Below are 23901 nucleotides of genomic sequence, written 5' to 3' on the forward strand. Positions count from 1 at the left end.
ACTTGCTATTAATATGCTCTACTTGCTATTTCAATGTAAGTATGATATTTTCTAAATGTTTCGTTCAGATAACTTAGATATATTAGTCAAAATTTGAAATTTTAATAGCACATATATTAAAAATAATTATTATTCATAAAAGATTAATGAAATAGTAAAAAAAATCAATCAAATTATAAAAATACAACATATGGTTTTTTATGGTTGTCTCATAATAGCATTTCATGAGAAAAAATATAATACTATTTATTTTTGCATAGTTCAATTTTTTTAAATAATGCAAGATATCCCGCCATTAGTTTTCATGAAATAATCCAAAAATCAGCATACACTTGAGAACATAGCAGCTCTACATGTTTTCGCTATTTATTTTCCAATAATATGAGGGGTTCACGGGATAAAGCTTCATTAAGCATAATTGATTACAATATCATCATATATATACCGAACATATAACAAATGGGATATTTGTATACTAAAATAAAAAAGGAGCAAATTATATAATTTTTGTCATGCTACTTATAGGTTCAAAAATCTTATAATATAAAAATATTTTCAAATACAAAGAAAATATGTGTTTATTTCAAATTTGAAAATTAGATATCTTGTGGGGTCCACTTTCCTCCTCTGTAATCACCTGTAGGGTTATCCTTAGGAAATCTTTTTGCATTTCTTGCCTTGTTGATCTCTTTTCTTGTTTCTGGTGTAGCTTTCTTTTGATTTCTGGATTTATTTTTCTCATATTCAAGTTTTTGGAGTTCGCGGATTGAAGGAGATATTTGGTAATTATTGACACGATTGTATATTTCTTGTTTGCATTTCTCTCCTTCGTTTTTTTGTAAAATTGTAACAGCCGTACGCATTTCAAACGATTTTGCGTTGTTTCCTTTGGGACACTGAGTAAGCATTGAGTGATGTATCGATTCATTTTGTTGTGTTTGAGCATTAGGATCAATTTCTGGAATCAACTTTGCGGCATCATCTGTAAAACGTTGAAATTGCTTCGCTAAATCAGGTTTTGTAAGTGGCTGAAACACAGGATATTCTTTGTCTTTTTCGTGAAGGCAATTTTCATGCCTTCCGATAAAATGATTTAATGTATTCTTCCATAGGAAAATTTTTTTCGTTGTTTCAATTGGAAGCATGATAATAAAAGTGAACCACTTAATAACTTTCGAATATATCTGATGAAATACTTTTTCTTGGTGTTTTAATGGTCTTCCACGTTTCTTCGGCTCTTCTGCTTTAGATTTGATTGGGAATGCTGGCTGTGATTCACTTTCTTTCTGTTGATTAACAGTTTCTTTTCCTGCTGCTTCTTTATATCCACCATTTTCAAGCTTTTCGAAAGCTCTGCCAACTGCACGTACACAATGACGAGGATCAAGTGTAATTTTAGCATTCGGAGCATATTGCTGGATGATGGCTTTCGTTTTATTGTCATTGTCATGAACCACTGTGGAAACATTTGTAAAGTCAAAATTTGACATCATCCTCTTTGTACATTCTGTTTCCATCATGTTGGATGGCCTTCAAAGTCTCCTCCAGAGCTCTTTTTTATAACAGTTGTTTCACCAACAACTTTTCCACGGTTGTCCATCATTAAACTTTGGCACGCTGTAGCATTTCTGCCAACATTATAATGCGAATCAGTGCTTAAAAATGTATCTTTCTTCATTGTTTGTTGAGCATTTTTAATAGATTGCTCTTTATATTCTAGTATTACCTTACCTATTTCTTTTTGATGACGGTAAAACTCTTTTTCACTCGGCACTTTAATATTGTTATCTTGAAATAAATTCCTTGCTCGAGTATAAGAGTCACCATTAACAATTACAGAAGCAGTCCAGTGTTTTGGATCGACTTCCTTTGGCGCATTCTTTTCTTGGGAGTTTTTTCTTGCTTCAATTGATTTTTCGTTAGCTTCACGACTTTGTTGTTTGCGTCTGCTTGGTGGAGGCATATTACGTAAATGGTCGGCAAAAAATGTAATAAACGTAGTGAATAATTAAAAAGATTGCTTTATATAACAAATATAATCATTTTTTCCTTAGAAATCCCATTATTTGCATAACAATATTTAAAAATATTTTTTTGATATAGTTTACAGTCACATCAATATGAACTATATTAAACTATCAGAAACTTATGTATGTTATTAGTAAAGTTGAAATTTTTATCATATTTACACATTAAATTTAATTTTCATGCATATTTAAGTTTTTTTCAACACAATCTTGTATTGTTAGTACCGACAATATGAAAGAAAGTTATACTGTATTTAATTTTAGCAATAAACAAAAAAATCTAAATTATATCTTTAGATACTAGGATTGATTTAATGACTAAGAACGTTTTTATCAATAATACCATGATTCATAACATATAGACATAACCTAAATATACCAAAGCATTTCTACTTGGAACTAGCGCATCGCCAAAATAATGGGTCAATATTCATTTGACGTAATGCTGATCGAGAGAAGTCTTTATATATAAGCCTTATCACAATGCCACGAATGCACCCAGCTGCAGGCGTGTCTTGTTTAACATTCATTCCTATATATGATGGAACATTAATCAATAATCATGGAAGTATCACTTTTCAAATAACATCATTGTTAAATGAAAGAAAATTGTATGCAAAATTACATTTTGGTAATGGTGAGACGCAATATGTTGAAGTATATATCATTATTATTTAATATACAAACAAACTCTAGTACAAAATTGTATTAATTCAACTTTCATGTCTAATATAAAAACTTTTTTTAAAAAAAGAGATATAATCGTGTATAATATGAGAAAAATGAATATCAATACAAAATAAAATATCAATTAGCTATTGCTGATGACATATCATGAATATTGATCATTTGATTTGATTAATTTTGATAAATATTAGGCTTTTTGCTAGTTACATATTACAATAAGGCTTTTAAATGGATATTTATTGATATGAGCTTATTTCAAAATGACAGTCTTTGATTTATCCACTAATAAGATTTGATGTCACAAAAATCTAGATTTTGGGGCATAAAAACCTAACACCAAATCATAACTTCTGTGCATATACTAAATTGAGTACAGAAATATGTTAATTTTCAGTATTTTTAGAAGAATTCTTATTATCCTTCAAAAAGTCAGTATTTCTGCTGTAATTTTCTACAACATTGTAGTTATTGCACTTTGTCTATGGATTTGTATATATGTTATATATAAATTATATATCTAAACTGCCCATAAGTGCAATTTTTATATAAATTGTTTATTTCTTTAACAATTTCATATGAAATATGCTTTTTTAAGCGTATCAAAGCTGTGTTCTTAATGTGCATGGATATATCAAGAAAAATGTCGAAAAAAAATGTGAATTCACAAATTCACTGAATTTTCACCGTTTTTTGAATTTTGCTACAGCACTAATATTAAATAATACTAAAATCTTCTGTCTTTGTAAAAGAATAAATTCTGACAAAAAGTGCTCGTTTAAATTTAATGATCATCTGTATGACTAAGTGGTAAAAAGTGTTTATGACCAAAAAAGGGTTACATGCTTAGTCTATTTTTCTGACAGGATACTCTAGATTTACATGATCTCTATTTCATATCTCCGTTTTTAGATTCTTCGACAGATTTTATGATAGAAAACCAAGATTAACAAATTTCCGGCATGTTAATGAAGAAATCTGCAGCTACCCTCAATATTATTTCAATAATCAGTATCGTTTCTCTTACAATTTATTTTTTTCTCAATAATTTAACAAGAAATAACAATACACACTTGGTTTTACGTATAAAAGCTAAGTGTCGAACTTAATCAACTTTACTTACTTAGCAAATGAATATTTTTGTGGTTGCGAGTTCTGAATGCTGAAGTTTTAGATTTCTCTATAAATGATATCATTGCACTTACAATGTTGTTCCAGCCTATCGCATAAATCATAGAAAATCCAAAAAAAAATAATATAAAGAAAATTCATGTCATGAAGTTCAAAAAATACCGTGTAACATTAAAATTTGTTATGCATAATACATTTTAGCTATTATTGATTTTTTTTAATTTTCGAGAAATTGAATGGTGAGTCCGATAGAGAAATTTTTAAAAATCCTAGTGCCTCATAGAAGTAATTTCCCTCGTCTCCCATACTTCCAAATGGATGCATATGACATAAACTTTTATGCATTACACAAGTGGCCAATAATATCTATAGAGTAAAAAATTAGAAATTTAATTTTTTTATATGATAGTTATATTTCAGATTTGCGAGCGTAACTTTTTTCTCCATGGCATACTTGTTTTAAGAGCAAATGATCAAAATCGTCCTTCAATTATTGAAGGAGCTGATATCTTTTGAAAATTGAATTGAAATGGTATTCAATTTTCAAATTTCCTCTCAATTTTGGAAACATATCAACTCTATGAATTAACAATTATGTGCCTTCACAGTTTATCAGTCATATAAGGTGCTTATAAAGAAAAAAGTTACGCTTGCAAAATATGTTTTTATATAGATTTCACATAAAATAATTATGTAATTTCTAAAAAGAATATTTTTGTTCTTGAATATTAAAGTGTATTGTAGTTTAAAAGGTTTTAAATATGTTGCTAAAATTTCAGGTTTATAGCTCATGTCTAGCATGACTTCTTCGTATGCGCAAAAAATCTGACACGTAAGGGTATCCTTAAAATAAAAAATTATAAATTTCATATGAAAATTAAGAATTTGGAAAAATCTAGATTTATAAAGTAATGTTATATATGGTTTAAATATGGCAGTCCCAACGGGAACCGCGGTAATTTACCGAGGTTTCCGCACACCGGTTCCTTTTTTTAGGAATTTTTTAGATTAAAAAATATGCTTTGTAAATCATTTTTTGTAAATCGGCAAAAATTTGGAAATATTCTGACGACAATAAATCTGGGAATAGTATTTTAAATACGAGAACAACCTATTTAAAAGTGTTTCGCTCGATTTTGTATAATTTCAAATTTTCGCATATAGCTTTCCGTGAATTACCGTGATTTTACCGCCACATCAATAGTTTTGACCCTATATTACCGCACGGCAATGTTTTTCTCGATTTTGTACAGCCCTAGGTTTAAATGAGAATATGATTATTAATTGAGAGTTTTAGATAGAATTTGAGAATAATCATTTCCAAAAAAAAGAAATTTTTCTAAAATGAGTTTACCTTTGCATAGGATGATGCTCATTCCTTGCAAATATAAAATCATTTTCTGAAATATAAGGCTAGATTCACATTCTTCAGATCAATTGCAAGTTTTTCCTGATTTGCTCATGTATTTGCAGGGTCTATCACTAGGACCCTGCACCTGTATGAGCAAATCAGGAATTGTATCTGACACATTTGCATCAAAGAAAAAAAGTGCAAGTTTTTCCTGATTTGCTCATGTATTTGCAGGGTCTATCACTAGGACCCTGCACTTGTATGAGCAAATCAGGAATTGTATCTGACACATTTGCATCAAAGAAAAAAAGTGCAAGTAATCCACCATATGAGCATACATTCGGTGGACAACCAAATTATACCAAGTATATATGCACTTATACTGAGTATATTGATATATAAGTTGTTTATGCAATCACAAAACCAGCGCTATTCATATCTTTGATATATATATATTCAAGAAACAACGATAGAAACTTGGATACATATCTTAAAAAGGGGAATTACGAGATATTGTTTAATTGTGTTTGCATTTGTATATTATAATGCCTTTAATAAGCTATTATTGATATTTAGAGCAATATAGAGATTAGAATTAATAAAATTTTAAAATAAATAAATTAAATTATTATTATGAATATAGTAGTATATGTGGATGGGTTGTGTGACTTTTTTTGTAAACGTAAGAATTCATACAATATTGAACGATTTTGTATCATTTTTTTTAACATATGAAATAAAAAATGTATGATTCTTACGGTTTTTATTCTTACGTTTTTGAATAAATCAAGATTTAAAAAATTTTGTAAACGTAAGACATTTACACTCAGCCCATACATAATGAAATAAAAATAAAAATAAAAAAAATTTTTTTAAAAATAAACTTTAAAAATTCATGTCTTACATTTTTGAATAATTTATTTTTATTTTTAATAAAATGCCACAGAAGAGACAAAAGGAACCGTTAATGATGAAGATGAAGATGAATTTGATGAGTTCAACATAGAACTTTAAGAAACTAATGATTATTTGAATTTATGAAATCAATTATTTGATTCATTCTTTCTTCAATCTCTTCTATTCTTTTTGTTAAATCATCTATTTTCATTAATGAGGTGATTCTTGATTGAGGAATAGATTTCAAACTAATCACCCCTTTTATTTTTGAAATTTTGAATCCATCAACTTTAAACATTTTATTCAATTTACATGTTGTCAATTCTTCAAATAATTTTTTATTATTAGCATAATAGTCATTAAATTCTTCAACAGATGAAAAAATGAGTGGGGGACAAACTCGCCCGTTGTCACTTTTTCATTAACCTTAAACTTGTAATTTTCATTATTTTAATTAACCTTATTTCTTTCCCAATTCCTGATTTATTTTATTCACTTACTATTAAAAGTCACATTTTAATAAAATATAATAATTTATTTATAGCATTTTTTACTATACTGTAATAAAAAATTAATTATAATAAATTAAATGTTTATTAAATCAAATGTTTTCTTTGCAATAATATTTTTAATGTTGAGTAAACAATGTTGGGATCAAGTGTATCATTTTTCAGACCTTTCTGAACAGCTTCAAGCATACTGATGCATTCGACTTTTTTAAATTGTGTCATTTCTTCGAAATCTCTTGTGACTTTTTTGATAACTTTAACACTTCTCTCTGAATCCAGACCTTTAATTTGCAACTTAATCAGGAATGAAGGAACAACACTGGAATATAACTCGATGACAAGTTCATCGAGTCGAAGATTTCGCCTTTCTGGGAAGTACTGGTGCTTCAAAACCTTGAAATGTGATTCCGAGATGTTGTTTGTTCCATCTCCTTCATTTATATAGCGAAGCATCCACCTGTCAAGATGATGGCGCCACTGTTGGTCAAAGTATTCACGGGCAGCAGGTTCCTCATTTAAAATTTCTTCTAAATTGTTGTAAACTTCATCAGGATCAATTTCTTCCTCTTCAGAACCAAAGACCAATAACTTCATTAAGTTATAGAAAGTTTCGAAGTTGGAACGATCTTGAAACTTTTCAGCCTTTCTCATGACAGCGCGCAACACATGAACGCCACACCAAATGATCTGGCATAAGGGGATGGCTGTTTCAACAGCATTTGTGATTTGAGGTGCGCAGTCCATTGAAAAATAAGATGGTTCGCGATTGATGGAGCCAAAATATGCTGTGAGACAAACTTGTATATTTTCACTTGTGTCGGGCCAAACGAAAAAATACAAAAACGGAAAAACAACTGATTCCGCGAATTTGCCAGTGACGGCATAAAATGGTATGCGAGAGCGCAAGAGCTTATAAGTGGAATCAATTATGATCTTTGAAAATTAGGTGAAATAAAACTAAACATAAATGTAAAACCAGGGATATGAAATTTTGGTTGTACACCACTTGTATGTGCCGGATACCATTGTGTCAAATTTTTTCTGAAATTAACTTTAAAAGTACTAAGTAAGATCATGAGATATAGCAATATATGTTTAAACCAACTTATATTTTGGTTGTACACCACTTGTATGTGCCGGATACCATTGTGTCAAATTTTTTTCTGAAATTAACTTTAAAAGTACTAAGTAAGATCATGAGATATAGCAATATATGTTTAAACCAACTTATATTTTGGTTGTACACCACTTGTATGTGCCGGATACCATTGTGTCAAATTTTTTCTGAAATTAACTTTAAAAGTACTAAGTAAGATCATGAGATATAGCAATATATGTTTAAACCAACTTATATTTTGGTTGTACACCACTTGTATGTGCCGGATACCATTGTGTCAAATTTTTTCTGAAATTAACTTTAAAAGTACTAAGTAAGATCATGAGATATAGCAATATATGTTTAAACCAACTTATATTTTGGTTGTACACCACTTGTATGTGCCGGATACCATTGTGTCAAATTTTTTTCTGAAATTAACTTTAAAAGTACTAAGTAAGATCATTTATTTTTGCATAATATAATGCCAATATGGTTTCTTTTGATTTTATTTCATTTATAAGCAAATCAGATTTACCCAAAAACTCCACTCCATAAGCGTTCATTTGCTAAATTAAAAAGTGACAATGGGCTAGTCTGTCCCTTTCTCTGAAAAAATTTTTATTTCAGTAATTGGTTTAACAACGTTTATTTTTTGTTGAACATTTTCACTTTCATTTATTTCTTCCTCCTCTGTTTCATTTATTTTTAAAATCGGTTTCATTTATCATTAAATAAAAATTAGAATATAAGTGATGAAATATATTTTTTTAATTAATATTAAATCAGAAATGGCGGCAGGATTCTTTAAAAAATTATGGGATGGAATTAAGAAAGCTGCGGGTTGGGTTTATAAAAAGATTATTAAACCCGTTGCAAACTTTTTGGCACCAGTAGCGAAAACGGCAGGAACTATCATAGGTGGAGTATTAGGTACTAAAGCAGGTAATCCGGCGATGGGAGCACAAGCAGGTAACGCAGTTGGTGGAATTGCTGAAGGAATACTTAATAAAATAGGAGGTAGATAGTGGAAAAATAAATTATTTTAAAATTATTTTTATCTTAGTATCGGTTGAAGTCTTTGATAAACTTTTTCTCCTTTATTTAAAACTTCTCTTATTGGGGCAGCTTTTGGTGTTATTGATTCAGCAATGTCACTAATTGCTTCTTTATTCTTAAATATCCAATTTGCTCCTTTCTTCAATGTTTCCCAAACTTTATGCGCTCCTCTTTTTACTTTATCCCACAGTTTCTTAAATATACCTGCAGCCATAGTTGATTATTTCATTAAAATTAAAAATTCATTTTCATCTTTTAATTTTGATTTTTTATTTATTAATAAATGACGACTAACTATTTGGTGCCAAACACTAAACCGATTAATGGAAATGTGTTTCATTCATTCGAAAAGATAAATGAAATATTCGCAAAGAATGACGGTAGAAGATATTATAGAGAACTTGAAAGTTCATGCTATGACTCTGATGCTCCATATTTTGATGATAAACAAACTCATTTAAGAATTACAAATCCGGCTCATGATGTGAACCAATTAGGTGACACATATATTAAACGCAAAGTTAAAGCAACTCTAGTTTCAAATAAAGCTTTCACATGTGATGCCGCTTTTAAATGCATGCGTTTATTCGTTGGTTACAAATCATCAAATCAAAGCTTTAAACAATTAGAAGTAGAAACTGAAAGAGGTGATGCTGGTTATCTTCAGATGGATTGCGCCCGTGAATCTTTCGCATTTGCAACATATAAACCAAAATCAGAAAGGAAAGTTAAAAAGTTTGTTCATTCGTTATATAATAATGTTCAAAAATATGATAACTCAGTATGTGGTAAATATATTGACCCTTCAGAAGTTTTCAAGAATGCAAATGAAGAAGTTGATATCACTTTTGATATGATTATTCCGGTAAATGATTTGTTAGCATTTCAGGCGTTCGATGATTATCCTAAATCATTTGGTGAAATCATTCTTAAATATTATGTTTTCAGGGATACTTTAGTATTTTGTCAGTTGACCCGTTAAGAGTTGCTGATTTACAAAATTACGTTTATGAAAAGATAACTGATGAAAATTATGAAAAGATTATGAATCATGTTTATAAATATGATCGCAAATTCCAACAAATCGGACTTCCTGCCAAATTAATTACAAGCTTAGCCGCACATCTGCTGACGCAACAGTTGATAACGTTATTATTTCATGCACAAAGATGGAAGTTTTAGAGGATAAATGCATTACACCAGGATACGGTTTAATTGAAGAATCAGTTAAAGCAATACCACGTTTATTCAGTAAGGAAGATCCATTCATGATTCCAGCTCAACATATTGACGTTCGTTCACTAAATGGAGGTTGCATCACTCCTGAAGGTATTAGCTCAGATTTCTCATACGCTCTTCATAATGTTACAGATGTTGTGTTAGCATTTCCGAAGAATGCAATGCAAAGAACAGTTTTAGAAAATCCAATGCTTCGAGGTCTTCAGGTCACTATAGATTCCAGAAACTTCCCCGATCAAGCGATGACCACAGTGGGTGACATATTCTTTACACGTATGCTTCAAGCTTCTGATTTAGATGGAGTGAATGAATGCACAGAAGAATACGAGGACTCATTAACTAGACCACTGAATGCAGATGATGGCACGCCATTAGCTAGAACATGGAAAGACCAAACTTCATTCTTATGCACTATTCCAGTTCAACGTGATGGAGCGGGTATATTCTTTGATGGATTAGAAACTTTCAACTCACAAGTTACAGTACAAGTGAAAGCTTATCCAATCATTCAGGGTGAAAATGACACTTACTGTTCAAAGGTGACAAATCCTCCTCAGGTTTGGTTTACTAGGACTACATATTGGACATGGACACCGGACGAAGGTTTGAAATATCATCCAACAGGTACACCACCACAGTATAGAAGTCCATATGATGAAATATTGATGAATAGAAATGTTTAAAATTATAAATTTATTTTTGATTAAATGGAGTTAAACTCATCCACCCCTTATGAAGAATTAGCGGGAGTATATAATACATACATAGATGATATGATTAATGAAGCATTGAGTGATAATAGAAATGCTCTATCTAAGGAAAAATTAATGAAAATTCCATATTCTGAATGTTACTTAAATTCAATCACTGCAGCAATTGGTAAACAAAATAAAGGTAAAACATTAACGATATTAAAACAAATTATCATTATTGCTAACACTTCCCCCCATTCACATGTGTTAATTTATATCAACCGTTCAGGTTCACCTTCAGATGATACATTTGAATCTTTAAAGCATTTAATCAAAATTCCAATTATTTATTTATCACAAGAAGAAGCAGAAGATTATTTAAAAAACTTTTTAATGTATAAAGAATTATATAATACAATCAAGAAGCAAGGATTAGAGGATAAAATTATTGATAAACAACGGGATGAATTATTTGAAACACTTTCTATTTCAAATTTTGATAGAGAATTTTTGCATTCACTATTTTTCTAGATGATGCCGTGAAATCAAAACTAATAACAAATGAGAAATCATATTTTAATCAGTTATTAACTCAATGTCGACACATTCAGTGTTCATTCTTTATGGCTGTTCAATATTTCAAAGCATTAAGCACAAACATTAAATCAAACCTGTCCACCCTTTTCATTTTCAGTGGTTTTAGTCGTCAACAGTTGAACGTTATGCTTTATCAAGTGAATTTACCAATGAGCATTAATGAACTTTACACACAATATCAGCAATTAGGTGAACATGGAAAAATAATAGTTGATTTAAATAAAGGTTCCATTAAATTTGATTAACTTTTTATAATTAATTTTTATTTTTTATTTATAATTAAACATGACAGAAATAGCAAATCTTCTACAGGTTCCATTAAAACAAGGGACAAACAAAAAGGGTGCATATAATAGAACTATGAAAGTTCCAGACGGAATGAAAGAATTAGTCCACATTGTTGCCGGTCTTCAAAAGGATGTTAAACAAATGAGAAACGTTTTAACATTACCAGAAGCTCAAGCATATGCCAAACGTCATGGTCCAAATTGGGAAGCACACGAAGAAGACATTACGGGTCCAAATGGAAAACCTGATGGTATAAATGAAGTTTTCGTTACTGATGGTCAAGGAAATATTAAAGTCATAAATGGTTATAAATTAACTATAACTGATTATCCTAAACGTAAAGCATATAATGAACGTTATCCTATGCAATTTGATGAAAATGGAAAAGCTGTTAAACAATACATTGGAGAAGGTGAAAATGGTCCAATTAATTCATACCGTCATAATCCATATTCTTATTTCAATGAAGAATTAAATGCTATTGAAGAGGGACCGGATGGATTACCACGATATGTTAATCAGTTTGATGGTCAATATGCAAATATTAGACCTGAAATTTCAGCTAAGAAATTCTTTAAAGTTGCTTTATTCGATCCAGTGTTCAATGAACAGAAAGAAGCAATGAAAGCAGAATTTAAACCAATTCAAGTGGCAAGAATTTCTTCATCTTCACTTTCAGAAGCGTTCAAGGAATTGATAAAGAAACCACTTTATTCTCAACAAGGTTATAACTTTGATTTAATTAAAGAAAGTGATAGACGTAAATTAGAAAAATCAGATGGTTTTAAGAATGCATGTAATGAAATGATTAAAGATATTGTAAATGATAAAATAAGACTGGAAGAAACTCAAAGCAATATCAATAACATAATTGGTGCAGTTACAAAGAAAGTATAAGCAAACAATGATGAACCTTGGGATATTACCGTAACAACTAAATAAAACTTTAAATATATTTTTCTTTTTTTTATTCAATTATAAATGAGAAGACGTTTCACAAGTCAAAAGAACACTAACGCAAAAGTAGAGATTACGGTTGGTTATAACGTAAATGATGATAAATCACGAATTATTCAAAGTGTTAAAGTTAATGTTAGCCCTGAATTAACTCGTGACTTACCGAAAAAGGAGAATGAAGAAAACCATGAGAATGGAGACCCAATCATTTTATCTGAACCCGGTAAAGAACCTGTTGAAATTCCCACTTATCCAACATACCCCCCACCTCTTTCATCAAACATCGAGAACCCAGGAATCTACGATTCCAGTCGCAATGCGCCATATAAAATAGACATTAATTCAGAATTAATGAAAATTTACCGTGATATAATAATTAATAATTATGATTCAATAATAAATTTAATTGACCAATCTGGTTTAATTATTTTACCTTATGAATCATTAATTCACATTATCGCCATTCTTTGTGATGTTCAAGATTCAGACGTTAAGATTCAATTTTTCATAGATGATGAGGTTTCATGCTGCGGAACAGTTGCAAAAATAAATCCTATAAAGGATATTAGCACAATTAAGATATCAAAGAACGGAACAACAACTGAACTTCATTTAACATATAATGATATTTATAATAAAATAGTTGATGAATATAAAATATCACTTGAAAAATTCTTTGTTAAGGCTATTTAATATTCAAGCATTAACATTATCGAATAATAATCCTTTGAATCATAATCAATAATAATTGACCTTTCACCGGTTTCTATCGTTTGTTTTATTTCTTTTTGTTCCCCACTATCCGGATCGGTCATTGTAATTGTTTTTGTTATAGTATCAGCTTTATCTTTAATTCAATCTTTTTTCCATCGGGATATTTAAACCAAAATTCCAAAAATTCGATATTGTCAATCTGTTCATATTTTAATCTATCAATTACATTTTTAATACCATCTGAAAATCTTATGAAATGGTCATTATATGGGTTTGATTGAACTAAATTTGAATGAAGTGAAATATAACCTGTTGATGAATATGACATTGACTCATATTTTCTGAAAACACTAAAATTTATAACATGAATGAATTTCTTATTCGTTGAATTTATGAATTCTTGAGGTAATCTTATTCTAGTTTTATTTATCACTGGAAAATAACGCTTTACCATATTTTTAATCGTAATAAAAATGTCAATTATCAATATTATTTCGAATAATAACTGTGAATTAAATTTAACAGTTAGCGGAATTTATAATGTTACTCTCGTTTCTGTGAGTGGTAAATTTAATCCCATTCTTTTAGACCCTTCAGATTATATATCATTTATTAAAGATGACCATGAAAAAACGTATGATATGTATATAAATAATGTGATAACGAAATGGGATATTAACATGATTTTAAGTTATTTAAATGAATCATTTATCATATGGTATGAAGAAAATTTTAAATCAAAACCTGATAAACTTTTTGAACTTGATGAAATAAATAACCTTATTAAATTCCGCTGAAAATTAAATTTTGTACTCCTCATCTTCGTTCATTGTTGGGATATTAAATTTTGAAAAAGATGTTGGGGATGTTTTGTATTCTGACACTGGTTCCAATTTCATTTTAATCAAATGTGATAAAGTTAATACCCCAATGAGATTTTCACATCAAACATTAGACCCTAACTCTTACCCATCAATACAAAACATTTTATCCATCAACTTAAACACATTTTCTTTATCATATCCGTTTCAATTATCCGGGAATTCATTTATTCTTCATTCAAAAGATTTATCAAATATTAAATTTAGAATAACTGACCTATTTGATTGTGATTTAGAATTCATGAATGAAATATTATGGCAATTTCAAATAGAAAAAATAGGTGATGAGATAACAGATTAAATATTTATTTTTAAATCATAATAAATGATTAAACAACAGCAACCACAACAACTTAAGGCACAAACACCCAGGTCCCTCAGACCATTACATACGCCATATATGCATATAATTCAAAGACGGCAGAACAAACGCAAAGGTTGAAATATGGAGATTTGGAGATAGTATTGAAAAATGACCATTTCGAATTCGTTTGCAAAGGTGGTGCAGTGATATCAAATATAAAAGAAATTTTATTTATGAATTCTAAAATTAAAGGTATAACGGATGATATAACATCAATTCCACCAGAAGAACAGAGATATTACGCATTAAATGCATTTCCTAAAGTTTTGAAGATTGGAAGATTTAATTTAAATGAGGAATTCATAGAAGGTTTCCTAAATGACATAATGAAGAAAGCAGATAAGGAATATGTTGCTGCTGTGTTAGAGAAGAAAGCAGATAAGGAATATGTTAACGATGAGTTAGAGAAGAAAGCAGATAAAACTTATGTTAATGAAGAAATAAAACAATCAGAGGTCTATTTTACTCCGCCATTTTTAAATTTTATGAAATCATCAGATAAAACCTTTGATATAGATTCTTTTGAATGGATATGTTTCGATGGAGTGACCATGTATTTATTTTATACAGCTGGAGTGCTTTATTATTTTAAAACAAATGATTTTAAAAACTATGAATCATTTACTCCATCTGTTTTGAATCCTGATACACGAAAGCCAATCATTAATCCAAGAATTTTATATGTTGAATATAATAACGGTAAATTTATGGGAATGATAACGGTTGAAGATGATTTTTGCCCTTGTTATTCATTCGATTGTATCCAATGGTTCAAATGTAATTTAAATCAAGATGCTAAATTTAAATATCCAAATAATCCTATTAGATGTGTTAATAATAAATGGGTACTAATTTATGAAGTCAATCAAATTTTCATTAGTGAGGATGGGATAAATTATTATATGTTTAGTATGATGTCATCAGATTTGAAAATTGATTATACAAGTAAGTGGTATTACATTAACAACATGTATTTTATCCTACAAAATGATAAAATTTATAGATCATCTTCAATATCACAAGGTCAATTTGAACAAATTTTTCAAGCTGATGGAGACATTGAAGCTTTATGTTATGGATCAAATGTTTATGTTCTCGTTTCAGGTGAAATGGTCTATTCATATCCTGTAAGTTATAACAGACATATTTATTTATCACAGGATTTATCAAATTGGGAATTGGTTTATTCATTCACTCCAAAATTTACTCAAAATTATAGATTTACAAATTTATTTTATATTGATGGGTATTTCATTGCTTTAGGATGTGGTGATTTAGTAAATATCAGTAGTGATGGAAGAAACTGGTCTGAAATCACAAAATTTCAAGATGTTAGAAAAGCAATTTTCAAAAATAATACGTTAATATTGATAACAAGACCAGTTTTAAATACTCACCCAAATTCAATATTATATAATAAATTCAATATTCATAATGGATTAAATACAATTCTTGAGATGATTTACCCCATTGGTTCTATTTATACGTCAATGAACTCAACAAATCCCGCAACAGTTTTAGGTTTTGGTGAATGGAAGCAGATTGTAGATAAATTCCTCTATTGTGCGAACTCTTCAAAGCAAACAGGAGGTTCGAAGAAAATTACTGAAGCAAACCTTCCACCGCACACTCATACAGGAACTACAAACTTTTCTGGTGACCATAGTCACTCATTAAGAGACCATCCATTATACAACTCAGAATATTATGCTGGCAATGACGTTTTATCTCCAGATTATAACCATTCAGCAAAAAAGACTTTTCGACCAACTGAACCAGGAGGAAATCATTCACATACTTTCACAACAAATCCAACAGGCTTGGGTAAAGATTATATGCCACCATTTATGACTGTATTCGCATGGTACCGCATTTATTGAATGTGCTTGAGCCTACTTTGCAGGCTTACCACGTTCATTGAATGAACTAAATATATTTTATGTTTGTAATTAATTAGGTAATGAAGTAATGAATGAACTGCAGAAATAAATGTTTACGTTAATGTTTACAGGTTATTCAATAATGACTTATTTTTGAAGAACTGAAGGTGCTACCATGTTACCATGTGCTACCAGGTCATTTAACTTCTCTGAAAAAGTGTGACAACATGACATTTTGACAACAACACAGGAGGAAGGCAGTTATGAATTATTTTTGAAGAACTGAAGGTGCTACCATGTTACCAGGTCATTTAACTCATGACATTTTGACAACAACACAGGAGGAAGGCAGTTATGAATTATTTTTGAAGAACTGAAGGTGCTACCATGTTACCATGTGCTACCAGGTCATTTAACTTCTCTGAAAAAGTGTGACAACATGACATTTTGACAACAACACAGGAGAATTAATGCAAAAATAAATTCAAATCATACTTTATAAAGCTTCATTTACAGGTATTTCATCGTCAGTAAATGAATCCTCATTATCGTTTGGTTCAACCTGTTTATATAATCCTTTCATTTCTTCTTTCAAAACATAACACCATGTTTGTTTACCGTCTATTCTTCTATGTTTCCTATCACATTTATCCTTAATACTCATTTGAAAGTTTTTGTCTTTCATGTCTGATGGTTTGCAGAATAGAGCATTTTCACACGTCATACCTGCACACAATTCATCATAATGTGTATTTATCCATACATCTAAAGGATTTGTTGATAACTCGATTAAATCTTGTTTGGCTTCAGTCATCGGTATGATTCGTACATTAAATGATGAAAGGTCATATTGCATAAAATACGTCAGTAAATTATCATAAAATTCCTTAGTGCATGAATCCATTAAATTCTTGAAGTAATCAAATTGACCCTTGAATTTACCATTAACCCTTAAAACTACGTATCTTCTGTCTCCAACTTCAATTTTGACAGGGTAGACGTTGTTAGTTACGAAAATGAAGTTTGCAACGTTCTGAGCAGTTCTTCTGGGTTGATTCTTTTCATTAATTCTAATTTGATTATCCGTAATAATTGATTTCAAAGCGTTGAAGTTTGCGAGTCTATCTTCACCAACATTCTTGAGTTCATTAAGTACAAGAAACATTTTATTTTCAACAACCGAATTGAAATTACCCGTTAGCTCACTTATTTCAGTAATGTTTTTACATGAATAACCAGCGAGAAGTTCAGAAATAATGTCTGTAAATCTGTTTTTACCTGTTCCCTGAAGTCCTTTCAAAATAATTGCTGTTTCATTCTTGATTCCGGATGTTGAATCATTGATGCAATCCAACCGAGAAGGTATTTATACACTTCATCGTTATTATCACAAATGGCTTCTTTAATGAAATTCATAAACATCTCAATTTTTGAGTAATCAGGTTTTCGAGAATGTTGTATTTATAACCCTGAAACGTTGAGAAAACATCTGGGGAATCAGATTTAAAGCAAACACCCTTAACGGTTAATGAGGATAATTGATTTAGTAGTACATCCCATGCTGTTATGGTTTTACCTTCTTCTTTAAATAATTTAATCATTTTAGTGACTCTTTCATGTTTGATTGAAGAACGAATGATATTTGATTCATTTTGTCGTGGATATTATAGTCCTTTTGAATGAAATATTTATTTCCACAATCTACAAAACGGATTACACGTGATAAATCCTCAATTACTTCAGAACTGTTTTTATACTGATGATTTTCAGCCTTGCGTCTAATATCTGTTATCAAAAATGAATCATCAAGTTTTATATCAAATGTTATTTTTGGCTTACGTAATAAAGGTAAAACATATTCATCATAATATTCCTTTTGGTATAGTTTTAGAATCTTCACTAAAACAAATGGAGAAGTCATTAAATGTGCATATCTATCACGTGCTTTTTCAAAATTACTTTTTGCATTTTTCTGTTAACTGCAGAAGTTATAAACGTTATCGTATGCTTCATTAATTAAATGATTAGGTAACGAATTAATAGCTTGAAACAGTGTGAATAATGTAACTTCTTTTTCCAAATTCATGTTTCCACCGTCATTATGTACTTCAAAATCACTGATGCCATCAACTATGCTTTGAGCTAGTTTATCGTCAATGTTTACATCTTTGTTTTCATTCATGATAGTCTTTATTTCTTCGCTTCTGTTCAACTCTTACCTTAATATTCAATTCATTTATTATATTTACTGTTCTAGTTAATGTTGAATCGTAACTTCCACGAATGAATGAGTATGTATTGTTGGTTCTGTTGCATTCTTGCGAACTCTTGAATCAGCCATAACTACTAAAGAACGCTTTGAATCATCCATAGAAGTCATTATGTCAATATCATAATCATTGCAGGAATAACATTTAATCATTCTGTTCGAAACTACATAGAAGAAATTAGTGTTGCAATAAATGTGAAGACCTCCTGAAGCGGTTTTAACGATAACATCTTTATCCGAAAGTTTTGATAAAATGTCTTTTCTAACTGTTTCTTTTAAGTTCATCATTGTACGATTTATTGATATCAACATCTATAATCGTTAAATTTGATATTTTATTTACTAATAAAGCCATACCAGTTTTCCTTCCTCTTTCCTCCATCATGTTTGAGGTAGTTATGTAAATCATCATGTTTTCACCAATTCTTTCATTGAGGGTTTTAGTTTCTGTCATAACTAATTCCTCAACTAATGAATCAATAACTTTTTTCATCAGAAACGATATAGTTGCTGTTGTTGTTTGTTGCCGTCATTTATATAGAAATAAAAAAATAAAATAATTTTAAAACTAACTTTATTTTTGGACTGCATCATATTTCCAGGACTGTTGTCAAAATGTCATGTTGTCACACTTTTTCAGAGAAGTTAAATGACCTGGTAGCACATGGTAACATGGTAGCACCTTCAGTTCTTCAAAAATAATTCATAACTGCCTTCCTCCTGTGTTGTTGTCAAAAATGTCATGAGGTTAGAAATGAGGTTAGATCTAACCATCTACCTAAAAATTATTTTTGGTGAATTCAATAAAAAATAAATGGTTCATTTACTCACAATATTTTTGTACAAAACAACCACAAACTTTTAACTTCTTTTCTGCAGCTTCTAATGCTATCTTAGCGAGTTCATATTCTCTAAATTCTCTCTTTAAATTTTTCTTGTTCCCATTGGTCTAGTTCGTATGGAGAATCTCTATAACCATAAATAACTCACGTTCATGTTCTAATTGTTTTTCGCAATTTTTCCAACTTCTTCTTCAAACAAAGGTTTAGCATTCTCTACTGTATCTTCAAGTTCTTCTTCATCTAATTTCTCATGAACTTTCTTGTCTATGGAGTCCATAATATCTTTGACATAAAATGCATACTTTACAGAGCACCATTCAGCAACGAAATGAACGAGGTCAGGATGTATGTAAATACCTTTGAATTCATTTATAACACCCTTAGTAAGCTCATAAAATGCTTGTTTTGAGGTCGAGCCACTTTTGGCTCCACCGTATTCGTTCATCCAAAACTCAAGAATTTCCTGTATTTTAGCACTATTGAGAAATCTGTTTAAAATGGTTTAACTTTCCTGCTTCTCTTGCCATCTTTGTTGCATTAATGTAACCATCCTTGTCTCTACGTAAGACTTCAATACCGTTATAAGTGCCTTTTGTGAATGTTTCGCCATTAGATTTGTTAGTGAATGTTTTTGCTTCGACTGACATTTCTGTTCTTACATATACAAAATAAAAAATAAAAATAATTTTAAAAACTAACTTTATTTTTGGGTCATTTACACTCATTCCGATGAAGTCATGACAAATCATTTCCTGTGTTGTTGTCAAAAATGTCATGTTGTCACACTTTTTCAGAGAAGTTAAATGATGCCTGGTAGCACATGGTAACATGGTAGCACTTCAGTTCTTCAAAAATAATTCATAACTGCCTTCCTCCTGTGTTGTTGTCAAAATGTCATGTTGTCACACTTTTTCAGAGAAGTTAAATGACCTGGTAGCACATGGTAACATGGTAGCACCTTCAGTTCTTCAAAAATAATTCATAACTGCCTTCCTCCTGTGTTGTTGTCAAAATGTCATGTTGTCACAAACTTTAGAACGGCATAATTTAAATTTTTATTTTTATCATAAATGGATACCCCACAAGCTCAAAATTTACCACGAATCATAACAAGGGAGGAAATGATAAAAATGATGCAAGAACATGTTAAAAATAACAAACCACTAAAAATTGAGAAAATGTGGTTATGCAGTAATGATGGAAAGAGAGATGTTGTCAAAGAGGAATAAAAATTAAATTTGGATTGAGTTTAAAAATTCATCTTTATTAAATTCATCTCTTCCAATCAATTTATTTATTCTATTAAATTCTTTTATTTTTGCTTCACTCAGTTTAAGGATTGAACGGTAAGTTTCTAATTTTTCGATTATTTCTTTATCGTTTTCAGTTCCATTAGTTTATGGCATCAACCCCACCGCATTGTGGCTTCTTTTTGTAATAGCATATTTTTGATTTAATTCTGTTTAGTTTTTTTTTATATTCATCGTCTGGACTCTTGGCTGCTTCGTTGTCACTCATTTTCTTACGAAATAAAAAAAATTAAATATTATTTAAATATAATGGAGTAATAAAATAAATCGGAATTTCTATTAATTTATTGTCAACTTCAACTAATGCATTGCGTTAATATATCTAACAAATTCAGCTATTGTGTCAAATCTTCGTCTTCTTTTTGTCATTGATTTATCAGTTTTTCCATAATCGAGATGAATCAAAACTTTATCCCTTGTTTAAAATTCATGAGCCCCGAATTAATTTGTTCACGTTTAACATCATTCAACCTTTCCATTTGCTTTCTAATATATTCCCATTCTTTTGAAATATCATTTTTCATTTCCACTGGTTTCATGTTTATAGTTCTATGCCATGTATTATTGTAATAATATACTAACTGTTGTATGATGGAGTCATGATTTCCATCCCAGTATATCTGACCGTTAACCCTAACGCATCTCTAAGAGTTCTCATTACTGCATCAACTATTTTATTATGAAACGTATATGGAGAGGATGAGAAGTAAAAATTAATTTGTGGGAAATAATGAGTCATAGCTGCCTGAAATCCTTTATCACCATCACCTCACCGATATATTATCTACTCTTTCATGATCTAGTAAGTATTGAATAGCTCTTCTTGTTTCCTGTTCTGTTTTCCCTTTCACTGGAATGCAATATAAATATCTAGTGTTAATGTTAATGGCAAATATAAGTAACGTTTCCTTTTGAATATTCTAAATGATCGATTTCGTATGAATATGGATATGGTGCAAATGAAGGGCGACTAAATTTTTCCTTTAACGGTTGAATTTTTGGGTCAATTGGTTTATTTAATATTTTGAAATCCTTTTTAAAATCTTTTTGCTTCTTTAATGTTTGAAATGGATATAATAAGTGAATGATGAAGGATTAACTGAAGGAGGAGGCGGTACTGTCGTTGGAGGTTTTGGTGTTGCAGGTGGTTTAATTTTATCTGCTTTGATTTTGGATTTCATTCCCCCTTCATTAATTCTGGATGTATTCTATTCATTTGTTTTAAATATGCTGTATATAAAGGTTTGATATACTTTCCCGCTTCGAGTTTATGTTGAAGGATGAATTCCAAAAGTTGATCTTCATTTAAAAGTCGGGCTGAATATGGTTTAACTAATGAATCATAAATTAAAGCTTGTGCATCATTTATGGTCTGAAGACATGGGTGTTTTGTGGCTCAGGATTATATAATTTATATAATTCATCAATATCTTCTTCTGTTAATACTTTATTTTTGAAATCTTTCAACTGTTTAAGTTGTGATTTAGTTTTTCCCTTTGAATATTCATTATTTTTAATTTTGTCTTTAATTTTAGAAATTATTTTATCATGATATTTCAAAATTTCATTTTTATAATATGGATAATAATATTCCATATCATCACCCGTTATATTGTTATCATATTTTTGGAGATATGCTTTTAAATCATAATAATCAAGAAAATTTTGATTAAATACTAAATCATCAATTAAAATTTTTAAATCTGTGTTATCCATTTATATAAAAATAAAATCAATGTTTTAAGGGTGCCCACCTCTTTGTCTCTTCTGTGGCATTTTATTAAAAATAAAATTTTAAATTGTATTAAATAAATGGCATACAACATCCATTTTCACAACATACAGCCTTAGTGTGTGCTCCTGTTAATGCAGTCTTACCAATTGTTAAGCGAGTCATTGACCCGTTTTTAAGTTGTAAATTAATATTCTGACCATCAAATATCAATTTATCATTTATTATATCTAAATAATTTTTAGGTGTTAATTGTTTATTTTGTCGTAAACTAACTCCTTTCATTTTTTGCGCAATCTTTTTAAAATCACTCCCATCAATTGAACCGTTGAATGATGTATAACACTTAGGACATAAAGCAACCATGTTGTCACCTTGTTTCTCAATTGCTAAACCCAATAATTTTTTCTCATGTGCTTTTTCTTCAGCTTTATTCTTTAATTTAGGTTTAAATTTCTCATCAAAACAGAAGAAATCAAAAGGTGCGAATTTGAAAATGTTTTTATCATAAAATTGTTTATCAGTAACAATTGCTTGAAATGCTTGAGTGTTAGGAAGATTTGGGTCGCCAGCGATTGCCCAATAAGATGAATCAGTATCACCTTCAATGAAATGAAAACAATTAACATTCATACATTTATACATAAAATCATAAATGAAAACCAAATACCAGTATTTAGCATTATCTAAAGTGAAGAATGCCTCTTGTAAACATGTATCACATCTATAAAATCTATCTTTAAGCATCACTTGATATGTATCTTCACCTATTTCTCTTATGTTTTTAAACTTATTTGGCATACATGCAACGCGTGCCTTCTGTGCATTCATTATTTTAGTCTTTGCGTAATTTTGTGTATTCATTGCATCGTAACCATATGATCCATTAAGTGAAATTTTGCAAAATAAACTTTTTCCTTTATTTCCTTCTAATTCAGCCTTTTGTCTTTCGTTCATAAATTTGTTCGCAAATTCATTAAAGCAAGTGTTTTTCGTAAATGTTAAAATTGATTGAATGTCATCGATGATAAAATGAAATCTGTCGATTAGATACCAAAGATAATAAGAAGAAAATGGTTGATATTGGTTGTGTGTTGATGCTAACTGAGTTAATTTCCTCTGTTTCTGGTCAACCGGTAGATTGTTTGATTTCATGTAATTATACATAAAACTGCCAATTGTTTTTTCATCTGTGATAATATCTAAGTTTCTTATTATCGGTAAAAAGTTTATGTAATCATTAATGTATTTTTCATCAATGTGACCCTTTACTTCAGCAACGAATAAAGTATTTTTCTTCTTAATTATTCCCAGTGCTTTTGCTTTCTTTGTTGCTGTATCACAAATAATAACACCATTCAATCTTCCCGGCATATACATTT

The 23901-nt window shown here is 29.8% G+C and overlaps 7 protein-coding genes and 3 pseudogenes across 10 annotated transcripts, besides 3 other annotated features; 4 read left to right on the top strand and 6 right to left on the bottom strand.

The window, feature by feature from the left end:
- Nucleotides 1–4686: part of a mobile genetic element that runs on past the window's edge.
- On the bottom strand, nucleotides 1094–1490 carry TVAGG3_0582750 (transposase family; the record flags this gene model as incomplete). Its single annotated transcript, XM_051239216.1, has 1 exon — nucleotides 1094–1490. A coding segment is annotated over one exon (397 nt), but the record flags the coding sequence as incomplete, so codon positions are not given.
- Nucleotides 4687–6475: 1789 nt separating the features above from the next.
- Nucleotides 6476–8305: a mobile genetic element.
- Nucleotides 7005–7343, bottom strand: TVAGG3_0582770 (MULE transposase domain-containing protein; the record flags this gene model as incomplete). Its single annotated transcript, XM_001297501.2, has 1 exon — nucleotides 7005–7343. A coding segment is annotated over one exon (339 nt), but the record flags the coding sequence as incomplete, so codon positions are not given.
- A 447-nt stretch (nucleotides 8306–8752) lies between the features above and the next one.
- Nucleotides 8753–8968, bottom strand: TVAGG3_0582780 (uncharacterized protein; the record flags this gene model as incomplete). Its single annotated transcript, XM_001297502.1, has 1 exon — nucleotides 8753–8968. One exon carries the CDS (start codon nucleotides 8966–8968, stop codon nucleotides 8753–8755), a length of 216 nt encoding a protein of 71 aa, XP_001297503.1.
- Nucleotides 8969–9607: 639 nt separating this feature from the next.
- Nucleotides 9608–10629, top strand: TVAGG3_0582790 (annotated as a pseudogene). The gene has a single exon. A coding segment is annotated over exon 1 (1022 nt).
- A 197-nt stretch (nucleotides 10630–10826) lies between these two features.
- Nucleotides 10827–23901: part of a mobile genetic element that runs on past the window's edge.
- Nucleotides 11568–12301, top strand: TVAGG3_0582810 (uncharacterized protein; the record flags this gene model as incomplete). Its single annotated transcript, XM_051239217.1, has 1 exon — nucleotides 11568–12301. A coding segment is annotated over one exon (734 nt), but the record flags the coding sequence as incomplete, so codon positions are not given.
- Nucleotides 12552–13220, top strand: TVAGG3_0582820 (uncharacterized protein; the record flags this gene model as incomplete). The annotated part of the gene is made up of 1 exon (XM_051239218.1): nucleotides 12552–13220. The coding sequence occupies one exon, from the start codon at nucleotides 12552–12554 to the stop codon at nucleotides 13218–13220; it is 669 nt and encodes a 222-aa protein (XP_051097042.1).
- On the top strand, nucleotides 15389–16366 carry TVAGG3_0582830 (keratin-associated protein family; the record flags this gene model as incomplete). Its single annotated transcript, XM_051239219.1, has 1 exon — nucleotides 15389–16366. The coding sequence occupies one exon, from the start codon at nucleotides 15389–15391 to the stop codon at nucleotides 16364–16366; it is 978 nt and encodes a 325-aa protein (XP_051097043.1).
- TVAGG3_0582840 (uncharacterized protein) lies at nucleotides 16863–17180 on the bottom strand (the record flags this gene model as incomplete). The annotated part of the gene is made up of 1 exon (XM_051239220.1): nucleotides 16863–17180. One exon carries the CDS (start codon nucleotides 17178–17180, stop codon nucleotides 16863–16865), a length of 318 nt encoding a protein of 105 aa, XP_051097044.1.
- On the bottom strand, nucleotides 17603–18746 carry TVAGG3_0582850 (annotated as a pseudogene). Its single transcript has one exon. A coding segment is annotated over exon 1 (1144 nt).
- On the bottom strand, nucleotides 19628–20124 carry TVAGG3_0582860 (annotated as a pseudogene). The gene has a single exon. A coding segment is annotated over exon 1 (497 nt).

Source organism: Trichomonas vaginalis, chromosome II (genome assembly GCF_026262505.1).
Source record: "Trichomonas vaginalis G3 chromosome II, whole genome shotgun sequence".
NCBI lineage: Eukaryota > Parabasalia > Trichomonadida > Trichomonadidae > Trichomonas > Trichomonas vaginalis.